Raw genomic sequence first — 26,748 nt, 5'->3', positions numbered from 1 at the left:
GTGCTTCCTACCCACCCAACAACTCCCAGACTCCAGACCTATAGCTGTTCATCTGTCACTGTGCTCATAGTTCTAAACTGAGCTTAAGCTGGCCCCACTTGTACAACTGGACATGGGCCTGGCGTCGAAGTAGTGACTGGAAAGAGTGGCTAGAGGGCACTTGGGTGGCTCAGTTGGTTGAGCAACTGCCTTTGGCTCAGGTCATGATCCTGGAGGACCTGGATTGAGTCCTGCTTTGGGCTCTTAGCTCCTCACGGAGTCTGCTTCTCCCTCTGACCCACTCCTCTCTCATGCTCTCTCTCAGTGTCTCTCTCTCAAATAAATAAAATCTTTTTTTAAAAAAAAGAATGGGTAGAGAGGGAGAAGGAAATGGGAGAGTAGACCACCCACAACCAGCAAGGCCCCTGCTTTCCTTCCCACCCTCTGTCCTGCCTAACTAGCTGCTGCTAAGAACCTGGAATTTCAATAAAAACTGGATTTTGAGGGGTGCCTGGGTGGCTCAGTCGGTTAAGTGTCTGCCTTCAGCTCAGGTCATGATCCCAGATTCCAAGAATCAAGCCCCACATTGGGGGGGGGGTCCCTGCTCAGTGGGGAGCCTGCTTCTCCCTCTGCCCTTTCCCCTGCTTATGCTCTCTCTCTCTCTCTCTCTCAAATAAATAAATAAAATCTTTAAAAAAAATTTTTAAACTGGAGTTTGAAGGCATAAATAAGTAACCTAAGCTACACCATTTCTTTTCCTCCAAGTGGGCAATCTCCACAGCAGCAAAATGAAAATTCATGAGCACACATGCCACCTCCCCAGTTTCCCAGCATAGCCCTCGGTCTTATTTCAGGATGAGAATCAAGAAAGGTGCCCCCATGTTGCTACCTCTCAAATTTGCCCAGATGGTAGCATCTTGGAAGCCAAGCAGCAATGCCATTTTTTTTCCTTGCCATTCCTCTATAGTCAGACAACTGTTTTATCTAAGTTGTAAAAACAGGGGCTCCTGGGTGGCTCAGCGGGTTAAAGCCTCTGCCTTCGGCTCGGGTCATGGTTCCAGGGTTCTGGGATCGAGCCCCACATGGGGCTCTCTGCTCAGCAGGGAGCCTGCTTCCCTTCCTCTCTCTCTGCCTGCCTTACTGCCTACTTGTGATTTCTGTCAAATAAATAAATAAAATCTTTTTTAAAAAAAGAAAAGAAGTTGTAAGAACATACATTCTACCCTCAACACCCTCTTGCCATGAGACTCAATGCAGATACTTTCCCTATGAATGAAAAATTATAATATATATATAGCCAGTAGGGGATAAAAAAGCTGTTCCTCAGTCCCAACGTCAGCATCGCCTTGTTCCCTGGTGCTAAGTGTCTGCACCAAGAGAAACTGACAAGAGTAGGCAAATACTAGATTGACTCTTTTTTTTATGTCATTTATCCTTTTCAGTATTTTAACGCTTGGCTCTACAGTTAAGAACACAAGTAACCTACCTCCTCAGACAGGGCCTAAGAAAGCAGCCGAAGACAACAAACTGGTGGCTTTTAGCCTTAAATCAGAAGGGATCCCAGGATGCAATCAACAATGCAGATAAAACTCAATGCTTATCAGCACCTTACTCAGAACACAGTGGGACCGGTCAGTGCCTCCTGTCAGTGCCTAGATTTGAAAGGAGAAAGCAGACTTCTGCCCTTGAGGCAGCCTTCAGAGTGGGGAGGGGAATGCCCCAGAGCTGGGCCTCCAAGGCTGGACTGGAAACTTACACAGCCATCAATCACCTCCTAGGGCAATAGGCGTGTAAGCCAAAGACGGCTCAAGGTCCTAAAATAAATTCCTTTCAGCCCAGACTCAATGCTTCACAGACATGCAGGGCAAACCCTTCAAGAATTCCATGAGGAAATAAACCTTTATTTCAAAAATAAACTTTGATGTTGTTTGAACTTTGGCCCTGACTCTGAGCCCTGGCTGAAACTGCAAGAAGAGATTTGTGGTATTTTGAAAGAAACTACAGGAGATTTAAGCAGAACATGAACAGATCCTTTTTCAGCCCCTCATCCTCATGTTGGATGTGGACTCCCCCGACAACACCACCAGTCCGCCCCACCCCACCCCTCTACCATGCTTTCCCTCATTCCCTCCCTATCTTGTCTGCATGAGGCTGTAATTAGGAACATTCAAATGCTGCTACATTGGATGTGTAATTTTATTCTAACATGCTTGCTTTCCCCGGGAGAAATTTTGGGACACTCCCTGACTGTCCTACTCCTGACCTGACAACCACCACCCCTCCCCTGCAAATTCCTGTCTCCCCACAAAATCCTAAAGCAGTAAGGGAAAGTCCTTAATCTCTCCAGAATGTGCTATGTCCACCACACGATGACAGGAACCTGAATAAGGAATGTTTCACCTTTGGATGAACACGGGCTCCACCTTCCCTCTCTACCAGGAAGCTATGCAGCCCAGCATTGTCACAGCCAAAGGCAGGCTGTGGGGACCCACTGATCGGCATTTAAGTCACCGGCTCCCTAACTGTGTGTTACTTAACACTGACTGTGCTTCAATTTCCTCATCCATAAAATGGACAAGATCCATACTCAATTGATGTGCATGAGTATGGCTGTACCGATGGTCTCCAGGTGTCCATTCTGTTTGATCAGGGCCTATTCCATTCTGGCTATTCAACATTGGCCTTGCAGGATTGCTCTGAGCACTGTGTGAGATAACATACAGAAAGTGCTGGGCACAGAAGAAACATTCAAGAAATGTTATTAGCAGTATACATAGTAGTTTCCTGACTATAAAAAGGGAGGCACGTTTTTTTCTCTCTTCTCCATTCTAAGTTACCATTAGCCTCATGCTCTTGAGTCAAAGTTTCTGTAGTTAACAAAGAATATATCGGGATGCCTGGGTGGCTCAGTCAGTTAGGCTACTGCCTTCAGCTCAGGTCATGATCCCAGGGTCCCACATTGGGCTCTCTGATCAGCAGAGAGCCTGCTTCTCCTTCTCCCTCTGCTTGCCACTCTGCCTGCTTGTTCTCTCTCTCTCTCTCTTTCTCTCATAAATAAACAAACAAATAAATAAATAAATAAATAAATAAATAAATAAATAAAATCGTGATCAGGAATAGTTGAACTCTTGTCTCTTACCCAATTGCCTTTTAACTGCCCAAACGCTTCTTGACATTCAGGTGTCTTGACTTCTTTATCAAGCCCTTTCTCAGCCAATAAATGAGTAAGGGATTTATTGAATTAAACTAGGTTCCAAACTTGTGGCAATAACCAATGCCAGCCCTCACCTTCCACTTTTTGTATGGGTTACTCCATTTCCCAATCATCTCAGCTGTATCTTAAGTAAGTAGGAGTCTACTATTGCTATCTAGCCCCAAATCATCACTTTGAGCAATCAAAATGGACATTAACTCAACTTCTTAGAAGCCCAGTTCCTGGAGTGACCTGGAGAAGTCTCCAAGCATCCCAGGTGAATTTCCATATTTACATTAAGAATGGCCATCTCAGGGGTGCTTGGGTGGTGTAGTTGGCTAAGGGACCAGCTCTTGTTTCAGCTAGGGTCATGATCTCTGGGTTGTGGGATCAAGCCCTAAGTCAGGTTCCCTGCTCAGCGCAGAGTCTGCTTCAGACTCTCTCCCCTCTCCTTCTGCCCGTCTGCTCATGCACGCTTGTGTGCTCTCTCTCCCTAAAATACATAAATCATTTTTTATAAAGATTCTCTGGAGTGCCTGGGTGGCTCCGTCATGATCCCAGAGTCCTGGGATTGAGCCCCATATTGGGCTCTCTGCTCAGTGGGGAGTCTGCTTCTCCCTCTGCCTTTGCTGCTTCCCCTGCTTATACTTGCGCTCTCTCTCTCTGTCAAATAAAATAAATAAAATCTTTGAAGAAAAGTTAAAAAAAAGATTCTCCCTCTCCCTCTGCCCTCCCTCTAAATAAACTGCTACCTCATCACCATTTTCAATTGCAAGATCATACATTCCAAACAAAGTACAGTTGACCTTGACACAATGCAGGGGTTAGGGCTCTGAGCCCCCAGGCAGTTGAAAATCTGTGTATAATTTTTGACTCCCCCAAAACTTAACGAATAGCCTCCTCTTGACCAGAAGCCTTAACAATAACATAAACAGTCAATTCATCCATATTTTGTATGTTACATGTATTATATATTGTCTTCTTGTAATAAGGTAAGTTAGAGAAAAGAAAATGTTATTTTAAGATCATTAAGGGAGAGAAAATATATTTACACAACTATGCTGTACTTATGGAAAAATAATTGTGTGTAAGTAGACCCATGCTTTTCAAACACGTGTTCAGGTTTCAACTGTATATACCACAATCACATAAACCAATTATATACATCCTATTGGTTCTGCTTCTCTGGCTGAACCGTGACTGATACAGACCACTGCCTCTCACTCCCAAGGGCCTCACCATCACTATTTTTCTGGAAACCATCACAAATAATCTCAACATGGCTTTTCTCTATTTGTGTCAGTAGCCTAAGACTCCCAAGTCATGTTTCTCTTTGAGTGTAGCCAGACAGCTCGGTATATCGCTTTTATGATGCCGTATCCCTCCTCCTCGACTTCTGAAACCCTTTTACCATCTGTAGAATTTGGGGACAGATATCAAATTCCCCTATATCTGCAGCTGCATCTTTGTATATCCCCTCATCTTCTCCCTTAAGTGAAATCAAACTCTGAGGTCCTTCGTGTCCCCAAACCCTCTTAAATGGTGCTGTCTTCACTCCCACACCTCTAGCACCACAGGGCCTGGAAGTGAGAAAGGTGTCCTCCTCATTGTTCCTTCCAGGACATTCTCCTCCATCCTCAAAACAACCCCCAGCTTTGAATCTCCTGTCCTCAAATTATATCATTCGCTTTTTGTCCTCAGGGAGATCACTGACCCCTGGATCACTCATACTTACTCCTGGAAGATTTTATTACCTGGTTCACTGTTATTCCCTCTAACACTATTCCTGTTGTAATTCTTGGTCAATTCAGTCTCCAAATAGATGATCTCAAGCCTCTCAGTTCCTTGACCTCCTCTCCCCTAAATATCATGCCCTCCACCCTACTTTATCCACTAATCCACTAACCCGCATGGCCATACCACTGACCTTATAATTAGTAACACAAAACAAAGCTAACGAAAAAACTACTCTTCTCTTTTTTCAACTTCAGGCATCCCACTTTTCAACTAACACTTTCTCCTTTCTAATTCTAAAATAAACAATGTTTATTGTGCCTCTACCCTAACAGTACTTTGGCCCCACTCATTAAACCTCCTACTCCCACTTCCTTTCATGTCCTCAGTTCCCTCCCTCCCCAGCTTAAATTTCATGGTCAATCATTGTATTATTTCCACTACATATGCTCTCAGTGATTTGAGATTTTCTTTTCTAATAAATATTTAATGCTATAAATTTCCTGTTAAGCACTGCTTTTGCTACATCCCACAAATTTCAATATGTTTTCTTTTCATTTTTGTTTAATTAAAAGTATTATCAAATTTGCCTCAAGAACTTCCTTTGACCCCTGGGTTATTTAGAAGTATACTTTCCAAGTTCCAAAAACTTGGGGATTTTCCAGATATCTTTCTGGTAGTAATTTCTAGTTTAATTCTAATATGGTCTGATTTGTATGATTTCTACTATCTTAAATTTGTCAAGTGTTGCTCATGGTCCAGAGTATGGTCTAACTTCATGGTTGTTCTGTGTGCACCTAAGATCTGTATTATGTTGGGGCGCCTGGGTGGCTTACTTGGTTAAGCGTATGCCTTCAACTCAGGTCATGATCCCAGAGTCCTGGGATCGAGTCCTGTGTCGGGCTCCCTACTCAGCAGGGAGCCTGCTTCTCTCTCCCTCTCCCACTCCCCCTGCTTGTGTTCCTCTCTAGCTGCCTCTCTGTGTCAAATAAATAAATAAAATCTTCAAAATAAAAAAAAGATTTGTCTTGTCTTGGGTGAAAGGTTCTCTAAGTGTCAGCTGGGTCAAATTGGTTGCTAGTGTTCTTCAAGTTATCCATAAGCTTTTATTTATTTATTTGACAGAGAGAGATCACAAGTAGGCAGAAAGAGAGGGGAAGCAGGCTCCCTGCTGAGCAGAGAGCCAGATGTGGGACTCGATCCCAGGACCCTGAGATCATGACCTGAGCCAAAGACAGAGGCTTAACCCGCTGAGTCACCCAGGCACCCCTTCACTGGCGTTCTGCCTACTTGTTCTCTTAATTATTGAGAGAAGAATGGTGGATTCTCCAACTATAATGGTAGATTTGTCTATTTCTCCTTTAAGTTCTATGAGTTTTTGCCTCATGAATTTTGAAGCTCCTTTGTTAAGTACATACATATTTAAGATGGTTATATCATCTTGAAAATTGATAACCTTTATCATTACGCAATGTCCCTTTTTATCCCTGAACACATTCACTGCTTGGAACTTGGCTTATTCTGAAATTAACATAGCTAGTTCAACTTTCTTTAGATAATATCCGTATGGTATATCTTTCTTTCATTTTACTTTTAATTTGTGTCTTTATAGTTAGAGTGGATTTCTTGTAGACAGCATGTAGTTGTGTTGCAGTTTCTTTTTTTTTAAAATATAATGTTTTATTTATTTATTTGACAGAGATCATAAGTAGGCAGAGAGGCAGAGACAGAGGAGGAAGCAGGATCCCTGCAGAGCAGAGAGCCCGATGTGGGACTCAATCCCAGGACCCTGGGATCATGACCCGAGGCTTTAACCCACTGAGCCACCCAGGCGCCCCTGTGTTGCAGTTTCTAATCCAGTCTGACTATCTCTTTTTTTCTTTTTTTTTTTAAAGAAAGCTCTACGCCTGACATGGGACTAGAATTCATGACCCCGAGATCAAGAGTCACATGCCCTACACACTGAGCCAGGCAAGTGCCCCTGAAAATCTCATCTTTTGATGGGTGTGTGTAGATCATCCAATTTAACATGATTATTGATATGTTTGAAATACAGTCTATCATTTTGCTAGCTGATTTCAATTTGTTATGTCTCTTCTTTGTTTTTCCCTTCTGTTTCTTTCTTCTCTAGGGTTAATTGGAATTAGCTTTTGTAGTAAAAGATGTATGATGTAATATTTATGATTTTAACAATTCTAAGTGTACATGTCACTGGCATTGATTATATCCACAATATTTTGCAACCATTATCACTGTATGTGTCCAAAACTTTTTCATCACCTAAAACAAAACCCTGTAACCATTAAGCAATAACTCCCCATTTCCACCATGCCCGAGCCCCAGGTAACCTTTAATTTACTTTAATTTAATTTACTTTCTTATCTATATGGCATTGCTAATTCTAGAGATTTCAGATAGGTGAAATCATACAATTTTTGTCCTCTTGTGTCACTTAGCAGAATGTTTTCAAGGTTCATCCATGTTGTAGTGTGTATCAAAACTGCATCCCTTGTTTTGGCTGAATAGTATTCCATTGTGTTATGTATCATATCGTGTTTATCCATTCATCTGTTAATGGACAATGACTTGTTTCCACATTTGGCTGCTGTGAATAATTATGCAGTGAATGCTGGTGTAAAAGTTTCTCTTGGATACTTTTTTTTTTTCAGTTATTTTGGGTATGTACCTAGGAGTGGAATTGCTGGGTCATGTGGCAACTTTATGTTTTACCTTTTAAGGAACTAGCAGACTGTTTTCCACAGCAACTACACCATTTTACATGACCACCAGCAATGCATGAGTGTCCAATTTCATTGTATGCTTGTCAACACTTGTTATCTTCTGTTTGTTTTTTCTATGATAGCCATCCTGGTAGGTGTGAAATGGGATCTCCTTGGGATTTTGATTTGCATTTCCCTACTAATGATGTTAAGCATCTTTCCATGTATTTATCTGGCCATATGTATATCTTCTTTGGAGAAGTGTCTTTTCAAATGCTTTGCCCATGTTTAATAGGGCCATCTTTTCACTGTTGAGTTATAGGAGTTATTTATATACTCTGGATATTAAACTCTTACCAGATATATGATTTGCAAATATTTTCTTCCATTCTATAGTTTTTTTTCACTTTCTTAATAATATTCTTTGATGCTCAAAAATTGTGCTTTTGGTCAAGTCCAATTTATTTTCCCTCTTGTTGCCCAAGTTTCTGTTGCCATATCTAAGAATGCATTGCCAAATCTAAGATCATGAAGATTGATTGTTATGTTTCTTTAAATATTTTCATAATTTTAGCACTTATATTTAGGTCTTTGATCCCTTTGGAGTTAATTTTTGTATATAGTATGAGGGAGGGGTTAAATTTCATTCTTTTGCATGTGGATATCTAATTTTCCCATTACCATCTGTTAGAGTCCACATTCTCCCACTGAATGGTCTTTTTATTCCATTTAATGGTCTTGACACCCTTGTTGAAAATCAATTAATCATAGGTATGTCATTTTATAACTGGACCCTCAATTCTATTTTATGTTTCTATACACCTATCCTTATGCCAGGATTTCATTGCTTAATTACTATAGCTTTGTAATAAGCTTGAAATTGGTAACTGAGTCCTCCAACTTTATTTCTTTTTAAAGATTGTTTTGGCTATTTGGAGTCTTTTCCATTTCCATAGGAATTTGAGGATTGGCTTTTCTATTTCTACAAAAAAAGTCACTTGAATTTTGATAGAGATTGCATTCAATCATAAGACTGCTTTAGAAAGTACTGGCATCTTAACAATATTAAGTCTTCCAATCCATGAACATAGGATGTGTTTCCATTTATTTGGGTCATAGTTAATTTATTTCAGAAATGTTTTGTAGTTTTCAGTGTATAAGTATTTAGCTTCTTGATATATTAGATATATCCTGATATTCTTGCTATATCTTAATATTATATATATCAAGATATATTATATATATATATTCTTGATATATCTTTATATTCTTGATATATTAGATGTTATTTTAAATGGAATTGTTTTCTTAATTTCCCTTTTGGATTTTTCATTGCTGGTATAGAAACACAACTAATTTTTGATTGTTGATTTTGTATCTTGCATCTTTTCTGAATTTATTAGCTCTAGCAGCTTTTTAAAAAGATTCTTTGGGATTTTATTTACATAGGATCATGTCATCTGTGACTAGAGATAGTTCATTTCTTCTTTTCTAATTTATATATTATTTATTCTTCTACCTAATTGCTCTGGCTAGAATTTACAGTATAGTGTTCAATAGCAGGGGTGAAAGTGGACATTCTTGTCTTTTTTTATTAAGATTTTTTTATTTGTTTACTTGTCAGCGGGGGTGGGGGTAGGGAGGGAGAGCATGAGCAGGGGCAGAGCATGAGCAGGGAGAGGGGCAGAGGGAGAAGCAGGCTCCGCACTGAGCAAAGAGCCTGATGCAGGACTCAATCCCAGGACCCTGGGATCATGACCTGAGCCAAAGGCAGAAGCTTAACAACTAAGCCACCCAGGTGCCCCTATACTAAGTCTTTTTCATGCTACTATTGCTCTGGTTCTCCCTCTTCTGACTCCCTCTTCCACTTTTCAGGATGCTTGTGATTATACTGGACCTACCCAGATAATCCAGAGTAATCTCTCTATCTTAAAGTCAGCTGATTAACAACTTTAATTCCATCTGCTACCTCAGTTCACTTCAGCCACATGACCAGACACTGTCATAAATTCCCCAGATTAGAACATGGATGTATTTACCTAGCCACCAGTCTGTCTACCACACAACCAGACACACTGTCCTATATACAGTAAGATTCCATGTACATAAAATTTTTTATTTAAATTCAATTAATTGGGGTGCCTGGGTGGCTCAGTCGGTTAAATGTCTGCCTTCAGCTCAGGTCATGATCCCAGGATCCTGGGATCGAGCCCCATGTCGGGCTCCCTGCTCAGTAGGGAGTCTGCTTCTCCCTCTGCCTCTCCCCCTCCTTGTGCTCTCTCTCTCTCTCTCTCTCTCTCTCTCTCTCTTTCTGTCAAATAAATAAATAACATCTTTTTAAAAATTTTTAATTCAATTAACTAACATATAGTATATTATTGGGTCAGTGATTCATCAGTCTTATATAATACCCAGTGCTCCTTAGTTCCCGTGCCTTCCTTAATGTCCATCTCCCCAGTTACCCCATTGTCCACCCCCACCATAACGTTTTTTAAAAAGAGAAAAAGAGTAACGTTTAACAGTGTTCCTTATAACTGCACGTAAGACTCTAATGAAAAACAAAGAAGTGATTACCATGAAAGTTAAGATAGTTGTTACTTTTTGGAAAGGGGAAAGGCAAACTGATTGAGAAGGGACACAGGGAAAGCCTCTGAGTACTCGTAACGTTCTATTTCTTGACTTTTGTGGTTGGTCCAAATATGTTAGCTTTATGATCATCCATTGAGTTTGGTGATCATCTTATGTACTTTACTTTTCACAATAAAAAAGCTTAGAAGGGTCACCTGGGTTGCTCAGTGGTTAAGCGTCTGCCTTCGGCTCAGGTCATGATCCCAGGGTCCTGAGATCGAGCCCCTCATTGGACTGTCTGCTCAGTGGGGAGTCTGCTTTTCACTCTCTGTGCTCTCGCATTCTCTTTCTGTTCTCCCTCTCTCTCAAATAAATAAATAAAATCTTTTTTTAAAAAGGCTAGAAAATGAAAGAAAGAAGAGTACTTCAAATTTGAAATCACTAAACAGTGTGTGGTGGAGAGAGTATGATCAAACACTTACACAAATACAACTTGTAGTCAGCATGTTAGTGCCTCAAAATGTACTATCAATGGACTTCCAGGGATCCTACAGCATTTGAATAAAATCTCCAATATGAGGGACACCTGGGTGGCTCAGTGGGTTAAGCCTCTGCCTTCAGCTCAGGTCATGATTTCAGGGTCCTGGGATCGAGTCCTGCTTCACCCTCTCTCTCTGCCTGCCTCTCAGCCTACTTGTGACCTCTGTCAAATAAATAAATAAATAAATAAATAAAATGTTTTTAAAAAAGATCTCCAATATGAGAGGAACCAAGACAAATAGCAAAGTAGACTCCAGAGGAAGCAGATATAATATGAGGAACAGAAAAAAATGCTTTTTATAAAACCATAAACTCCAAGTCCTTTAAATAATATCCTAGAGAAATGAGAGAAGATACTGCATCCATGCTTTAAAAGAGGAACAGAAAATTAAAAAAAAAACTTGTAGAAACGAAAATAGAAGAATGGACATTTAAAACAAACCACAAACCTCAATTAAAGGTTGAAAACTAGGGACACCTGGGTGGCTCAGTTGGTTGGGTGGCTGCCTTTGGCTCGGCAGGGAGCCTGCTTTTCCCTTTGCCTCTGCCTGCCAGTCTGCCTGCCTGTGCTTGTGCTCTCTCTCTCTCCCTTTCTCTAACAAATAAATAAAATCTTTAAAAAAAAAAAAAAGGTTGAAAACTAAAGCTTCAGAGGTATCCCAGAAACCATGGAAAGGGGATGGTGAAATGGATAATGGAAGAGAAGAGCTTAGAAAATTTCATTGTCAATCTCAAAATCCAGTCTGCTGGTCTAGGAACGGTGTTCTTGGCTCTATGGATGTGTGGAGAGCTCACCAGCATGGAAATGCTAGCAGTTCTAAAAGAAGAGAAAAAAAGAAAATGCTGGAGAGGAAAAATTAAGACAATGCTATAGGCTGAATGTTTGTGTCCCCCCAGATTCAAAGGTTAAAACTTAAGCCCCAGTGTGATAGTTTTTGGAGATGATGTTTTTAGGAGGGGATTAGATGATGAGGGTGGCGCCCTATAAAATAGCCCTTATAAAAGTGACCCTTTAGTGCCCTTATAAAAGAGACCCAAGTGAGCTCTCTGGCCCACAATCACATGAGGATATTGTAAGAAGACATTGTCTGTGAACCAGGAAGTGGGCCCTTACTAGTTACCAAAACTGCTGGTACCTTGACCTTGGACAATCCAGTCTCCAGAACTGTGGGAAATAAATCTGTGTCATTTATAAGCCACCCAGTCCATGGTATTCTATTACAGCGGCTCAAATTGACTGAGTAGAAAAGTTCCTGGAATGGAAAGGCACACATTTCCAGTGAAAGGGTATACATACTAAATACACAACAAAATGCACATCATAAAAAAGTCACCAATCAAATATTTCCAGATTCCAAGAATACAGAAAATATATTGCTATTGGTCAAATGGGGGGGAAATGTTACTATGAATAAGTCAATGCACATAAATTGAATAGCTTATAAGAAATAGGCCAGTATCTTGAAAACCTCAAATTACCAAAAATTATCCAATATTGAATAGATAACTTGGATACTGCTATAAAGAAACTGAATTCATTGCTAAATACCTTCCAAAAAAGAAAATGATAGGCCCAGATGGTTTCACTGGTGAATTCTACCATACATTTAAAGAATTAACATCAATTTTGTAAAACTTCTTCCCAAAAACAGAACAGGAGAGAAGAGCTTCCAACCCCTTTCATGAGACCAGCATTACCCTGATACCAAAACCAAAAATAAACAAACAAACAAACAAAACAAGCAAGAACCTGCAGACCAAAAATCTCATGAACACAGACACAAAAATCCTCAACAAAATCTTAACAAATCAGGGGCACCTGGGTGGCTCAGTCGGTCTGCCTTCGGCTCCAGTCCTGGGATTGAGCCCCATGTCCAGCTCTCTATTCAGCAGGGAGCCTGCTTCTCCCTCTCTTTCTGCCTGCCACTCGGCTTGCTTGTGCTTTCTCTCTCTGTCAAATAAATAAACTCTTTTAAAAAAAAATTTTTTTTAGATTTTTTTTTTATTTATCTGACAGAGATCACAAGTAGGCAGAGAGGCAAGCAGAGAGAGAGGAGGAAGCAGGCTCCCTGCAGAGCAGAGAGCCCGATGTGGGGCTCGATCCCAGGACCCTGGGATCATGACCTGAGCCGAAGGCAGAGGCTTAACCCACTGAGCCACCCAGGTGCCCCTAAAAAAATTTTTTTACTTAAAAAATATTAACAAATCAAATTCAGCAATGTATATAAAGAAAAATATATCTCAAACAAGTGATGCTTATTCCAGGAATACAAGGTTTGTTCAATGTTAAAACAATCAATTAAAGCCATTATTTTTTAAAATTTATTTATTTGAGAGAGAGAGGGAGAGTACATGTGCACACATGAGTTGGGGGAGGGGTAGAGGGAGAGAATCTCAAGCAGACTCATCACTGAGTACAGAGACCACTGAGGGGCTCAATCTCACAAGCCATGAGATGATGACCCGAGTCGAAACCAAGAGTCAGATGCTTAACCAACTGCACCACCTCAATTTAAAGCCCTCAAATTAAAGACATTATATTATATTTTATAAAAGAAAAGTCATGCCATCATGACAAGTAATTAAGAAAACACCTTTGACATCTATTCAAGACAAAAACTCAGCAAACTATGAATGGAAGGGAACTTCCCCAACCTACTAAAGGGCATCTATAAAAAACCTACAGCTAACATACTTGATAGTGAAAAACTAACTGGTTTCCCTCTAAGATAAAGAATAAGGCAAGGATGTCCATAATTACCATTCTTATTCGACATCATACTGAAAATCCTAGCTAGTATAAAAATTCAAGAAAAATAAATAAAAGACATTCCAATAGGAAAAGAAGACATAAAACTGACCATATTCATAGGCAATATGATTATCTAAATAGAAAATCCCATGAAATCTATTTTAAAAATTCTCATAACTAACAAATGAGTTTGGTAGGATCACAGGATACAACATCGTTAACAAAAATCAATTGTACTTCTATATACAATAAATGTACAAATGGAAACCAAAAATTTAAAAACCAATATAATTTACAATATTTAGGGATGTATCTAACAAAATATATACAAGATCTTTATTCTCAAAATCACAAAGTACCGGCGAGAGAAATCCAAGAAGATTTTGTCATAACCTGGGGATATACGAATAATTCTAAGACATAACACCAAAAACATGTAAGAAATAATAAGGAATGAGTGTTAAATTATATTTCATGAAAATTAAAAATGTTCATTCTGAGAAAGACCCTGTTAAGAGAATTAAAAAACAAATAAATAATACATAGAAATATTTGTAAATTATATATTCAGCTGTGATCCAGAGTATACAAAGAACTCTTAAAACACAACAATAAGAAAATCAAGAGCTTGGGGCACCTAGACGGCTCAGTCGGTTAGGCATCTATCTGCCTTGGGCTCAGGTCTTGATCCCAGGGTCCTGGAATTGAGCCCCATATCAGACTCCCTGATCAGTGGGAAGTCTGCTACTCCCTCTGCCTGCCCCCTCCTCGAGCTCTCTTTCTCTCTCACTCTCTCAAAATCTCGCTCTCTCTCAAATGAGTAAAATCTTTTTAAAAAATCTAATTTTAAAAAAATGAATAGTTTAATTAAGAGTGGACACTTCACCAAAGAGGATATGAGAATCGGGGCGCCTGGGTGGCTCAGCGGGTTAAAGCCTCTGCCTTCGGCCCAGGTCATGATCCCAGGGTCCTGGGATCGAGCCCCGCATCGGGCTCTCTGCTCAGTGCAGAGCCTGCTTCTCTCTCTCTCTCTCTTTCTCTGCCTGCCTCTCTGCCTACTTGTGTTCTCTGTCAAGTAAATAAATAAAATCTTAAAAAAAAAAAAAAAAAAAAAAAAAAAAAAAAAAAAAGAGGATATGAGAATAGCAGTTGAGCACATGAAAAAGTGTTATTAGCCATTAGGAAAATGCAAACTAAAACAAAATGAGATACCACTACATACCTATTACAATAGCTGAATTAAAATATACTGACAAAACCAAGTGCTGGGTAAGATTGGAGGTAAATGGAATGCTAAGATATTGATGAAGGGAATGCAAAATGGTACATCTGCTCTGTAAAGCAGTTTGCCAATTACTTACACAAGCAAACACGGAATAACCATAGCACCCAGTAATGTCACTTCTGAGTGCTTTCCCTAGAGCTAGAGAAATGAAAACCTATGTTTACAAAAAAACTTCTCCATGAATGCTCATAGCAATTTTATTCATACTAGTTCAAAAATTAAAGAAATCAAGATGTCTTTTAACAGATGAATGAAAAGCAAACTTTGATGCATCCACAAAATTGAATACTACTTAGCCAACATAAAGGAGAGCACAATTGCTATTTGCACAATTTTGATGAATCACAAATGCATTTTGCTAAATGAAAGGACAAGACACAAAAGATAACATGCTATCATTATGCTTGTATACAATTCTGGAAAAGGTACAAATATAAGAATAGGAAACATATCACTGGTTAGCATAGATTTAGGATGGGAAAGAGGGTTTAAATAGAGGGTAGAGTGAGGGGAATTTTAAACATAATGAAAATATTTTATATCCTAATGGTGGTGAAGATTACACAAATTTATCCGTAAACAGGATTGGGACTAATAACAGCATTCAGAATCATGGCACGCTTCTGAAAAGTGATATTGGAAGTTAATTAAAAAAAAAAAAAAACCAGAGAGTAGATCAAGGCCTTCAAAATCCCTGGGGGGAAATTTCAGCCTGAAATTTATTCATCTAGGTACCAATTAAGAATGAGATCAAGACAAACTTTGCCCAGGTAAATTCTCAAAAGAAGTCACTTATCATGTGTCTTTTCTCAGGAAGTACCCAGAGGATGTGTCTCATCAAAAACACTGTAAACAGAAAACAACAAGAAAAAAGTGGGTTCCGAGAGGCCCCAGACCGCACTTGGGTGCCTAGCAAAGGAATGTTCTAGAATTGATGCAGCACCCTTAGCAATCAACAAAGATTGGAGCACGCTCTGGGAAGGCATACTCCAAGAACAAAGGAATGAAGATATTTGAAGATTTGGAAGAGATGGATGATAGGTCCATGACAGAAATGGAAGTTCCTTTAGCCCTGTTCACCAATGTAGCCCCAGGTCTTAGAACAGTGCCCAGCAGGTGGCAAGCATTCAGTAACGCTTTGTGAGATTCGAACAGAGAGGAGGACTGAACGGGAGGAGAGGAACTTGAAACAGTATGAACAACTTATTCTTTTAAGATTTATTTTCCTATTAGAGAGAGAGAGAGAGAGAGGAAGCATGATCAGGAGGGGCAGAGGGAAAGAGAATCTCAAGCAGACTCCAGGCTGAGCGCCCAGCCCAACACAGGGCTCGATCTCACCACCCTGAGACCACGACCTGAGCCCAGATCAAGAGTCGGATGCTCAACGGACGGCACTACCCAGCTGCCCTGACACAACTCTTCAAAGGAGTTCTTCTGTAAGGCCGAACAGGGAAATGTGGGGGCGCTCAAATGGAAAGTGGGATCAGAAGAGGGGTTTTTTAAGTTAGGAGAAATGACATGACAGTACATTGATACGAGTGATCCCAAATGGAGGGACACATTTATAAGGATGGAAGGAAGTTTTCTGCCAGTTGCCCTCTACTCTCAGGAAAATGGGAACCAGGGTCATCAGGTGGGAGTGAAGAGGGTGAGTGAACAGAAAGGACCCGAATATCCTCAACATCTCCAGATGCCCCCCCAAATCGTCCTCCTTGACCCGAAAGCTGGCTGTTCCCTAAGATCATTATTTTCCTTGAAGCATTTCTTGGGTGGTGTTGAGTCTCACACACTCTTCTACCACGAGAGCGTTAAATCCTTGCATAATTTAGATCCCTTCAAAGCTGTTGAGATCAGCTTCATGGCCTTCAGCATGTTCTATCCCAGGAAATGAGCATGTGGACTTGAAAAGAATGTGGAATAGAAGAAACAAAATAGGTGAACCTAGGAGAAGGGAAGAAAAAATAAGGCAAAAACAGAGAGGGAGGCAAACCCGAAGAGACTCTTAACTCTAGGAAACAATCCCCGAGTTCTGAGAATTGCTGGAGGGGAGGTGCGTAGGGGATGGGGGAAGTGGGAGAAGGGCATTGAGGAGGACACTTGATGAAATGAGCCCCCGGTGTTATATGCAGCTGATGATGAATCACTAAATTCTACCCCTGAAAGGCGTAATGCTGTATACATTAACTACGTTGAAATTAAATACAAAATTTTAAAAAAAGAAAAAGAAAGAAAAGGAGGTGTACGCAACAGCTCTTGAATGGAGCATCCTGTAGGTGTCCATTAGTTCAAGCTAAAACCAAGACCGTTCAGGTCTTCTATATCCTCACAAATTTTCTGTCTAGTCCTTCTGTCAATTATTGAGACAGAGTAGTAAAGCCTCCGGATACCACCGTTGAATGTGCTAGTTCTGCCATCAATTTTGTCAAGTTCTGTTGTATGTATTTTGAGGCTCTGTACTTTCGCGCATCTAAGTTTACAACTGTGATGTCTCCCATACTGGTGGATCCTTTTATCATTATAAACTCCCCAATTCTGGGGGCGGCTGGGTGGCTCAGTTGGTTAAGAGAATGCCTTCAGCTGTGGTCATGGTCCCACGGTCCTCGGATCGAGCCCCACCTAGGGCTCTCTGCTCAGGGGGGAGTCTGCTTCTCCCTCTGCGTGCACTCTCTCTGTCTCAAATAAATAAATAGAATCGTAGAAAAAAATGTCCAGTTCTGTCTCTGGGAACACGTTCTGCCTTAAAGGGCTACTTTGTGTGTTGTGATGATGGCCACGACGGCGCACACTAGAGGCTGAACTCTCGGTAGATCGTCCTCAGCCTTTTCCCTCTCAGTGGGTTTAGGGCGTTATCGGAAGAACCTCGCCTCACCAGAGCACACAGTGGAATGCACCGGGTCTTACACTGGGTGGACGCTCTCTATACCTGGTGATTAATGCATTCAAACTAGGGGTGAATTTACAGATGTTGCTTTGCTGTGACTTGTATACATTTCTTACGTCTTTTTGTACCTCTGTTTCTCCAGGACTACCGTCTTTTGGGTTAGATAGATGTGTTCTCACGTACCACTTGACTCCTTGGTGCTGGGGCCCCAGCCCCTGAGGCCTCGGAGCTTTCAGGGTGGCCCTTTGCTCCCTAGCAAGAGCCAGCATGTGCCTTGTGCTGATAGATGCTGTGGAGAATGCTCCCCACCAACCGCAGGGGCCCCTCCCAGCGGAAGCCCTGATCTTCTCTCCATAACCTGGCTGGGGCTATGCCAAGCCTGATAAGGGAGAAAAGAAATGATACACCGAGGCAGTTTCCAGAAATAGCTGCTCTGTACTGGCAGGAGCAGGGGAAATAGCCTTGGGATTGGAGTTTGAGGGTGCTGGATCAAGAGGACAGGAAGAGAAGACTGGGTAAGCAGGTTTTACTGAGTGGGGGGCACTTTCTCATCCCACGGGATTTCCCATACTGGCGGGGACTCCAGGAGAGGGAGCAAATTCACCACCAGGATGGCCCTCCAAAGCTTTAAGAAGCTGAAGGCCCACACGGAGAGAAGTGCGAGTCCCTGCCCTGGACGAGCAGGTGGCAGAGGAAGGAACAAAGAGGTTGAGTGAGGCAGGCCTGGTGGAACAGATAGAACACGTGAGGCCAGAAGGCTATGCGCCACGGGAGGGCCCAGAGGACACACCATGCACCAAAGCCATCAGGAGTGTTCTGGTGGGGGAGGGGGCAGCATCACCAAGAAGTTCGGCGGTTGCTCTCCTCTGCAGGCCAGGGCAGATGACGGAAGGAAGGTGGTCCTGGCCCGGGCTCATCCCCATCCATGGGAGTGAGGGAACGCTGACATAACAGAGGGCTGGGGTGGCTCTTGACTAAGAGACTCCAGGAGACCGTGTTTCTAGTAACAACTGGCAAGGGCGACTGGCACGGAGCTGAGAGGATGGTTCCAAAAGCCTGGCTCCCTCGGAGCAACAGCGGCCCGAAAAAGGCAAGAGGAAGAGGCTGGTCGTCCCAGGAAAGAGTCACAATTTCTTGCTCCGTTCCTGGTCATGAGGCGGTTTTGAGACCGGCCCCACTGACTGAAGAGGTGGAGGAGTCCTGAGGAGGAAGGGTCTGGAAACCAGGAGGTCAGTATATATACGGTTTGTGATGCCACTGTCCTTCTCTACAGAAAAGGACTGCCATTTCTCAGGGGATGGTGCCCTGGGGAGAGAGGAATACTCAGACATGCCTGGAACCATCTGACACAGGGTCCGAGGTGACACTGATTCTGGAGACCCACAGTGTCACGACAGGGCCTGGCGAGACTGGGGCTGAGGAGACCCTGGTAATAAATGGAGTTGGGACTAGAGACCCAGTCATGGACCATGGCAGCGGTCACTTCTCCAGTCCTCAACTTGACAACCGATACACGTGGCAGTTGGGGTGAAAACCCCCACAATGGATCACTGGTCTGTGTGGTAAGAAGCTATCGCGCCAGGGCGGCCAAGTGGATGCCCTGACAGCGGTCCTGCCGCAGACCAAACAGGTTAAGTTGAAACCGCTATCGGAGCAGGGCGAGGCTGAAGGGAGGGAGTCAGCAGGGATTGCGGACGCCGGTGGAGACCTATAGGGTGCAAGCAAAGAGGAGACACGAGAGCCCCAGGGATGACGAGAGTGCGGAAGGTGTGAAAAGGCTCCAGGATTCTGTCTGCGGGGGATAGGGACAAGGAGGCTTCCACTGGCTCCAACGGCAATGTTCCCTAGGAGGGCGGTGGGGAGAAGAGATGCTACTGTATCCTCCGTGACCAATTTAAGCATGTCTGAAACAGCACCATGACTTTAAGAGTCAGTGGGAGAAGTGGGAGAGGGCGTTTTCCACACACAGGCAGGGACAGCGGTGGGGGGGGGGCACGCTGGAGGAGGAGGCTCATCGCAGAGTTAGAGTGTGCCCAGTCTCCCCTGCTCTGTGATGTTCTCCAGCACGGTAGGCTTCTCGGGTGCAGACCCAGTGACATGACACTGGGCCTCGGAGCTCACACAGACGAGAAGTGTTCAGGCACCCCAGGCCTCTCCTGGGGATCAGCCAGAGTAGGATGCGGGAAGGAGAGAAGCAAGGGGCAGACAGAAGAGTATGAATGGGAAAGAGGAAGGAGAAGCATGGAAGGAAGGGAGGGCCCTTGGAGTAGGGGTTGGGTGGCAAGCAAGGGAAATTCTAATGGGCCGGGACCTCACAGAAGCCAAGGGAGAGAGGGACCAGTCCCCAGATGTCATGACTGCTCAGCTCAGAGAAGCTGGGAACCCGTAGTGTCAGGAAAATCTGAGACCACTGGCGCCCCACCCCCACCGCCACCACCACTGTTAGGCCTACTTAGCTGTACCTTGCTCCAGACCTCTCGACATTCTTGTACCTACACCTCTACCTAGTCTCAATATAGGAGTGGTTGGTGGTTTTCAATTCATTTCATTATTTGCCAATGTGTGTCCAGCTCCACTGACCTCCAAATTGCTCTATTCAGTCACCAGGGTGCTTTGAAACCTGTAAACGTGGCCTCTCGCGTTCCTTCTGACTGCCGCCTTTCCCATCCTCGGGATGCACACTTCCCGTTGCTTGCATCCCTCTCCGCACTGCTGGGAACTTGGAGTGTTCCCAGTTTTTCTCATCACCAACGTCCTAGCGCACGTGCCCTTCCTTACCCACTGCGGGAATGAGCGAGTCTCCAGAAGCAGCACCGGCAGCAGATTTTCTGGATGGTAGTTAGGGAATGTGGGTGTTCTCCGCTTTAAGGTTTTCCACTCAAAGCGAGCACTCTGCCCCCAGACTGCGTGCTTTTGATCCTGCCAGGGATCCCAGCAATCCTGATGACCTTGGGCGAGTGGCTCAACCTCTCAGTGCCCGTTTCCTCCCCTGAAAGAGGGCGGTAACCGAGGGTACCTCAACCCTACGCCTGTCTTGTGGGCGCGTGACTAGTTAACTACAGTGCTTACGTGAGCGCCGGGCATGTGGCACCTATTGTATAAGTTGCTTTGCATCGATTCTGCCAAATACCTCCCAAAAGGCTGCCCTGGGCCCCCACCCCCACCCAGAGGGCAAAAGCACCGCTTTGCTCACAACCACTGCCACCCTTGGAATGGTTCAGCTCTTTTGATCGTCCCAAGTCCAGATTCTGAACACCGATTCGAGGTTTTAGTTCACACCTCCGGCAATGGTGATTGATGGTGAGCAGCTTTTGGTGCCTGCACTGGCGGCTGGGATTCCCTCTTTTTTTGAACCGCCTCGGAGAGGAGGAGGAGGGGCCGGCAGGAGGGGGGCAAAGCCCGGCCTGTGCACCAGACCTGCCTGCCAATACAGTTCCCGGAGCAGAGAGTCACGGACCAACTTGATGGTCCATCGTGGTCAAGTGATTGCGACAAAGACTGAAAGGCGCGTAAATATGACATCGTTTGCTCTCGGGCCCTTCGCAGGGAAAGTATGCCCGCCTCCCGCCCCCCCCCCCATCCCCTGATCGGTGACTGCGGGCTTCCCGTGCCCAGTTTCCCATCGGGTCCTAAGTGCCACTGTGGGAAACAGGCCGGCGAATCCTCTGTGCGCTCCGTGCCTCACCTCCGTCCCGACCTTTCGTCCCCAAGACCCGGGAGACAGGTGCCGCCGCCCCCCGACTCGGTGGATGGAGAGACGGAAGCTCAGAGCGGTGACTCTAAGTGGAAAGCAGGTTCTGGGCAAGGGAGGCGGGACCAGAACAGCCCGAAGCAACGACAGGACTCACAGACACCCAGCTCCCACCCGCTGCAGGGCGAACCAACGGCGCTCGACCCCATTGGTTAGGGCCTCGAGGGGCGGGCCAACAAGGGGCGCACTGGTTGGTGGGGGGCGGACCAATGAGGAAGCCGCCGCAGTCCCGCCGGAGGCGCGCGCAAGCCGCACGTTGTTTGAGGCGATCTCGAGCGGTTCAACGCCACGCCGCGTGGCGTGGAGCCTGTGGTGAGGGCCCGCGTCGTCCGGAGGCCGAGCGACTCCCGCCGCCCCTCAGGCGCCCTCGCCTCTCACCCGTCACGCCGGGACCAGGGCGGCCGTCTCCCTCAAAGCCCGGCTGCGCGGCGTCACCGGCATGAGCACTCCGAATGAGGGGTCTGTCTGGGGAGCGGGTTTCGGCCCCGAGGGCGGGGAGCAGGCCGGCGTCCGCCCCTCCGGCCCCGGGGCCCCGTGGGCCCCGCGAGCCCCGGGAGTAGGTCTGGATGTGGGCCTGCCGCGGAGCGGCGAGGGCGAGGGCGGGTTCGCAGACGCCGAGGGCTTCGAGTCCGAGCGGGAAGTGCTGGAAGCGGGAGGGCCGGTGCTGTGGGGCCGCGAAGGCCGCCCCGGCTCCCGGGCCGACGACAAGGGGGACGCCCCGGACTACGCGGCCCACCTGGCTGACGAGTCCGCGGCAGACATCGTGCAGCAGCTGACAGACCGCGACGCCCTGGGCCTGCGGAGAAACCCGTCCCCCGAGAGCTGCGCAGCCGAAGCGTCGGGCGGTTGGGCGGGCCTCGACGCGGGGCCCAGTGGGCGAGGCGCGCTCGTTCTGGGCCGCGTGGAGTCGCAGCCGCCTTCCGCCGCCGCCGGGCTGCGCGTGGCTGGGCCCGAGGGCAGCCGAGCCTGGGGGAACCCGAGAAGAGGCGCTAAGAGCAGGGCGAATGCCAGGGCGGATCGCCAGCGGCCCTCCGCCGCCACCGCCGCCACCGCCGAAGGCCTGGGCGCCCCGCTGCCTTCCGACCCTGAGTCCTCCGATGAGTTCGGGGAGATACAGCTGATGAGGGTGAGCATTTACTCCAAAGAAGGAGGCCAGGCCAAGCCCAGCAGCCCCGAGGATCCCGGGGACACACCCAGACACTCGAATTTCCGCATCAGGGAGAATTTCCTGCACGTGCCGGGCCCTTTCCTGACCTCGGCTCCCCGAGGATTCACTTCGGTTGTGGAGAGGCAGGCCATCGGAGAGCTGGACATGCCCTCCTCCAAGAAAATGCAGAGCGTGGTCTGGGGGAAGGGGGAGAGCAGGCCCACCTACCGGGGAGCTACTGCTGTTGCTGCGACTGCTGCTGCTGCTGCAGGCGGCTTGCCCCGGGCCACCTCTAGGAGGAAGGTGACCCAGGAGAAGAAATCCCTAGGGGGCCCCTCAAGAGTCACCTCGGGGAAAAGCTTTCCTTCCTGGGGGCAGAGAGTCTCGGCAGCTCCCCTGGAACCGGCCACCTTCCCCCCAATCTCTGGTGTCCCGCTGCTTGGCAAGTCCAAGAAGCATTCCGTGGGCCCTTGGGGAATCAAACAGCCCAAGCACACGGGGGCCGGGAAGAAATCGGTGGCCAGGAGGACTCGGGAGGCGGAGGTGGTGGCGTCGGCAGGAGAAGGCACTGACTCAAGCAGAGACGCATTCCCAAAGGGCCAGGTGAGTAGGCCATGCTCCTTCTCTCTGGGTGCCCTTCCTCTCCCCCTGCCCCTCCGGCTCTGCCCAGTTCTTTACCCATGCTGCCTCTGTCCCTACTTCAGGGGTTGCCGTGGGTGCCCTTGGGTCATTGGGATCACTGGGGTGGCAGATCGGCTCGTCGGTCGTTTTCACGGGGGCAGGTATTAACCTGGGGTAGCACTGCGTGTGAGCCCGGCACCGTTCTGAACCCTTGGCACGTTTCCTGCCTCCTTCCCCCAGAGAGGGGTCTGGATGAAGGGAGGACTGGTAGCTGATTGGAAGCCAGGAACCCCTTCAAAGTTTGGACCATGACCCTTCAGGCTTTAGCTGCCTGGGCTTTGTCAGTGGCCTACTCGTCTCCCTGGCTCAGCCCTGCCTCCTGGCCTGGGGCTGATTGAGGGAGAAGGTGCCAGCCAGATCGGGCTCTGAGTTCCCTTGCCCATTCCCTGCCTCACCTCAGCTCTTATACACACGTGGGTACACCTACACACACACACACACACACACACACACACATCCCAAGGCCAGATGGGTGAGAAATTTTTCTTTTAGCTTCCAAAACAGAGGCCAGGACCATCTTGTTTGTGCATGCATCGTGGAGAATGCAGCACTGGCGACCTCCAGGCCAGAGCCCCCCAAGTCCCAGGAAGCTCGGAACCCTTGGCTCCGAGCCAGGGAGACGTCCTGCCCAGAGGGCCTGCACCCTCCGGTGAGTCTTGTGGGTGTCAGAGGAGTGCGGGGGAGAGGGGAGGAGGAGGGGAACCTCTGGCTCTGGCTCTGTTGGGGGCTGAGTTCTGCGCCCCGCCTCCCCGGGCAGCTTCTCGCACAGGATGTGGGATGTGGACAGGATCGACCTTAAGCCGCGTCCTCCCCCACGTGGGGTTTGTGCAGCAAGGGTGATGCGTGGCAGTGCCCCAAACTGCAGCCCCGGACACAGCCAGCCTTTCAGCAGCACGGAGCCTTTCTTCTGGAGTCCTGTTTGGGCGCGTTGCTCCTGCCAGGGGCTGGCTGTCGATGCTGCTCTGGGAGAGTCCGAGCCAGAGCCACGGTCCCTGGGGCCCACCCTCAAGGATGGGCTGGCTGCCCCTGGGGGACAGGGGGTATGGGTCCAGAGAGAAGGTTGGAGCCGCTGGCGGAGCAGGGGCCACTGGTTGCCAGCAGAGGGTGGTGCTGCCTCACGTTGGACCCCGCTGAGGCCCTTTGCACCTCCCTGGGGGCCTTGGAAGCTGGATTGGATGTTCTTTCCCTCTCAGGTGACCAGGAGCCACTTGACCAGCCCCCAAGGCCAGAGAGGCAGCAGCCGCCGCCAGCTGGCGCACAGGACTGTCCTCGGGTAATGCTTCCTGTGGCTCCTAGAAAGGCAGGCCCAAACTAGAGGGTGGGATCCGGGTCCAGGCTAGACTGACCTGGGTGCCCCCGCCCGCCCACCCCGATCTGCTCGCCACAGAGGGAAGGTACCGCCTTTCCACTGAGGAGCCTCTGGGGGTCTAGCCACTGGGCCTGGGGATGTAGTACCCGCGGGAGAGGGGGAGGTGGAGGAGAGAGGAAGCCAGAGGATACTAATGGTTTCTCTCTCTGTGTCTGCTGTCTGCCGGCCTAGTGTCTCGTGCTACAGAGAGAAATAGACGATCTCAAAGAGCAGCTTGGTATGAGGAACCTCTGGCTGGGGCCGGGCTGGGGCAGAGGCAGGCTGCGGGGTGGGGTGGGGGTCCCCAGGGCAGGACCCGAGATGGGCTGCAGGTGCAGGCGGCCTCCCAGGGACCATCGTTCCTGTGGGGAGGAGACCCTGGCAGGCCTGACCCGGGAGCCTACAGTGCGTGTGCAGCTAGGTGTGCGCACAGGCGGTTCAGTCGTGCCTCTCCTGCGTGGCCGCTCTGCCGGCGGGAACAGGTCGCACAGGTCTCCCTCCTTTAGGACGTTTGCAGATGCTGCCTTGATTTTCCCTTTAACAGTTCTTTGGTATGGCTTGCAAGACGTGTGTGTGTGTGTGTGTGTGTGTGTGTGTGTCCGAGTCTGACCGAGTCGGATGTGCCCCAAAGCTGGAGAAGTACCTGCACATCGCGTTCCTTTAGAGGATGTGTCCATAGTGAATGGAGGTGGTGGTTGAGTGAGTCAGGCCTGCACTCCTGGGATAGGGGCTGGAGGGGGTTTCAGGTTGCAGGGCTAGGCGGTTCCCCACGGGGACAGGGGGACGGGCTCCTCTCTCCCCACGTCTGGAGGGTCTGCTTACGCCTGTCTCTGTTTCAGCGGCCATGCGGTCCCTGACTGACAAGTTCCAGAGCCTTTGAAGTGAGTGTTACACACTCCATTCCCCTTTGCACCGTGGCGGTGGCCCGTGCAGCAGGGCGGGGGCTGGCCCTGGCTTGCTGCTCCTCCCTGAGCCTGCTCTGTCGGACAGGTTGAGCCCAGCATCTCTGCGCAGGAGGAGCATCTGGTGCCTTTGGAGCCAGGGAGCTGTGGCCAAGCCGCTTCCCTCCTGTTCGACCTCGGCCAAGACTTCCTCTCCCTGTTCTTTTGCCCCCTCCCCAGCCCCATTCACAGCAGTTTCAAATTAAAGTACCTCTCAGGTCTGTGGTCTGCCCTCTCTGTGGGGTGAGGGGGCTGGGCCCGGCAGTGGGGAGGGGTGGGAGAGGGGAGGGGAGGGGCGGGGCAGGGAGCTGCTCCCTGCCCCAGCCTTTGCCTGAACAGGACCTCCTGGGTCCTGTGGTAGGCCTTCTCCTTGTGGGGAGAGTGGGTGGGCCTGTGCTGGGTGCTGGGTGCTGGGTGCCCCCTCTGGGGTCTGCGTGGGCTCTGTCTGGCCACCTGAGCATTTGCTCCCTTTCCCCCGCAGGTCCCCTTCAGGTTCTTCCCTCATGTCCCTCTCTTTTTGAGTCTGGGGGGGTGCTTCCCGTTCATCCCCTGCCCCCGACCCATCCCCCTTCAGCAGGAACTCAGGACCCCTGCCAGAGCCGCAGCAGCCCCCCTTCCCTTCCCTCCTTGGGATTGCTGTCCTGCTCCTCCCAGCCTCCCTGCTCTGCTGTCTGAGCGTCCTTGATCACTCCCGTGGCTTGTGGCTTTCCCTCGCTGGCCCTCCCTGCCCCTGTGCTTCAACAGGCATTAGAAAGCACAGCTGAGCTCCTCTTGGCCCTTCCTGGGCCCAGCGCCCTCTGCGGAGTCCTTCCCTCCCTCTGGTGCCACCGCGCCCGAGGACCACTGGCGCGGGAACTGGTGCACCTTCCCCTCTCCTCTTTAGCCCTGGGCCTTGAGGCTGGGTTTCCAACCCTGTCACTTCTCCCTCCTTGGGTTCAGTGGCAGGTTGGAGGCAGAAGTCACAGCCCAGTGAGGTTGTTGAGCATGTACAGGGAACCCGTACAGGAAGGTCAGGGAACCGGGCAGAAAAGCACAGGTTCGTCTCTGGGCTGGAGGTGGGCGCAATGAGGCTTGTGGGGGCTCTGGGCCGACCAGGGGCAAAGGGCCCGCCAGCAGCCAGAAACGGATGGGCTAGCCACCGGAGCTCTCCCTTCCCTCCTGTCCAAATCACCTCACCCCCTCCTCCAGCGTGGTCGTCTCCGGTCCCTTGGTTGCAAAGTGGCCATCC

The 26,748-nt window shown here is 47.6% G+C and overlaps 1 protein-coding gene across 1 annotated transcript; it reads left to right on the top strand.

Moving 5' to 3' along the window:
* The first annotated feature begins 21,648 nt into the window (after positions 1–21,648).
* LOC101687422 (uncharacterized protein CXorf49 homolog) lies at positions 21,649–25,731 on the top strand. Its single transcript, XM_004777249.3, has 6 exons — positions 21,649–23,153; positions 23,724–23,880; positions 24,425–24,504; positions 24,772–24,817; positions 25,419–25,460; positions 25,570–25,731. Exons 1-5 carry the CDS (start codon positions 21,843–21,845, stop codon positions 25,457–25,459), a joined length of 1,635 nt encoding a protein of 544 aa, XP_004777306.1. The 5' UTR covers positions 21,649–21,842; the 3' UTR covers position 25,460; positions 25,570–25,731.
* Positions 25,732–26,748: the final 1,017 nt, after the last annotated feature.

Source organism: Mustela putorius, unplaced genomic scaffold (assembly GCF_011764305.1).
Source record: "Mustela putorius furo isolate JIRA1106 unplaced genomic scaffold, ASM1176430v1.1 tig00537297_pilon_pilon_pilon, whole genome shotgun sequence".
NCBI classification, from domain to species: Eukaryota; Metazoa; Chordata; class Mammalia; order Carnivora; family Mustelidae; genus Mustela; species Mustela putorius.
The sequence above is the reverse complement of the archived record's forward strand: the minus strand, read 5'-3'. Positions and strand labels throughout refer to the sequence as shown.

What these genes read in the sequence shown, in the direction of transcription:
- LOC101687422 (XM_004777249.3), top strand. Translation starts at nt 21,843, where the DNA reads ATGAGCACTCCGAATGAGGGGTCTGTCTGGGGAGCGGGTTTCGGCCCC. An exon ending in ACGCATTCCCAAAGGGCCAG is followed by an intron (nt 23,154 to 23,723) that starts GTGAGTAGGCCA and finishes TTTTTCTTTTAG; the next exon opens with CTTCCAAAACAGAGGCCAGG. An exon ending in CGATCTCAAAGAGCAGCTTG is followed by an intron (nt 24,818 to 25,418) that starts GTATGAGGAACC and finishes TCTCTGTTTCAG; the next exon opens with CGGCCATGCGGTCCCTGACT.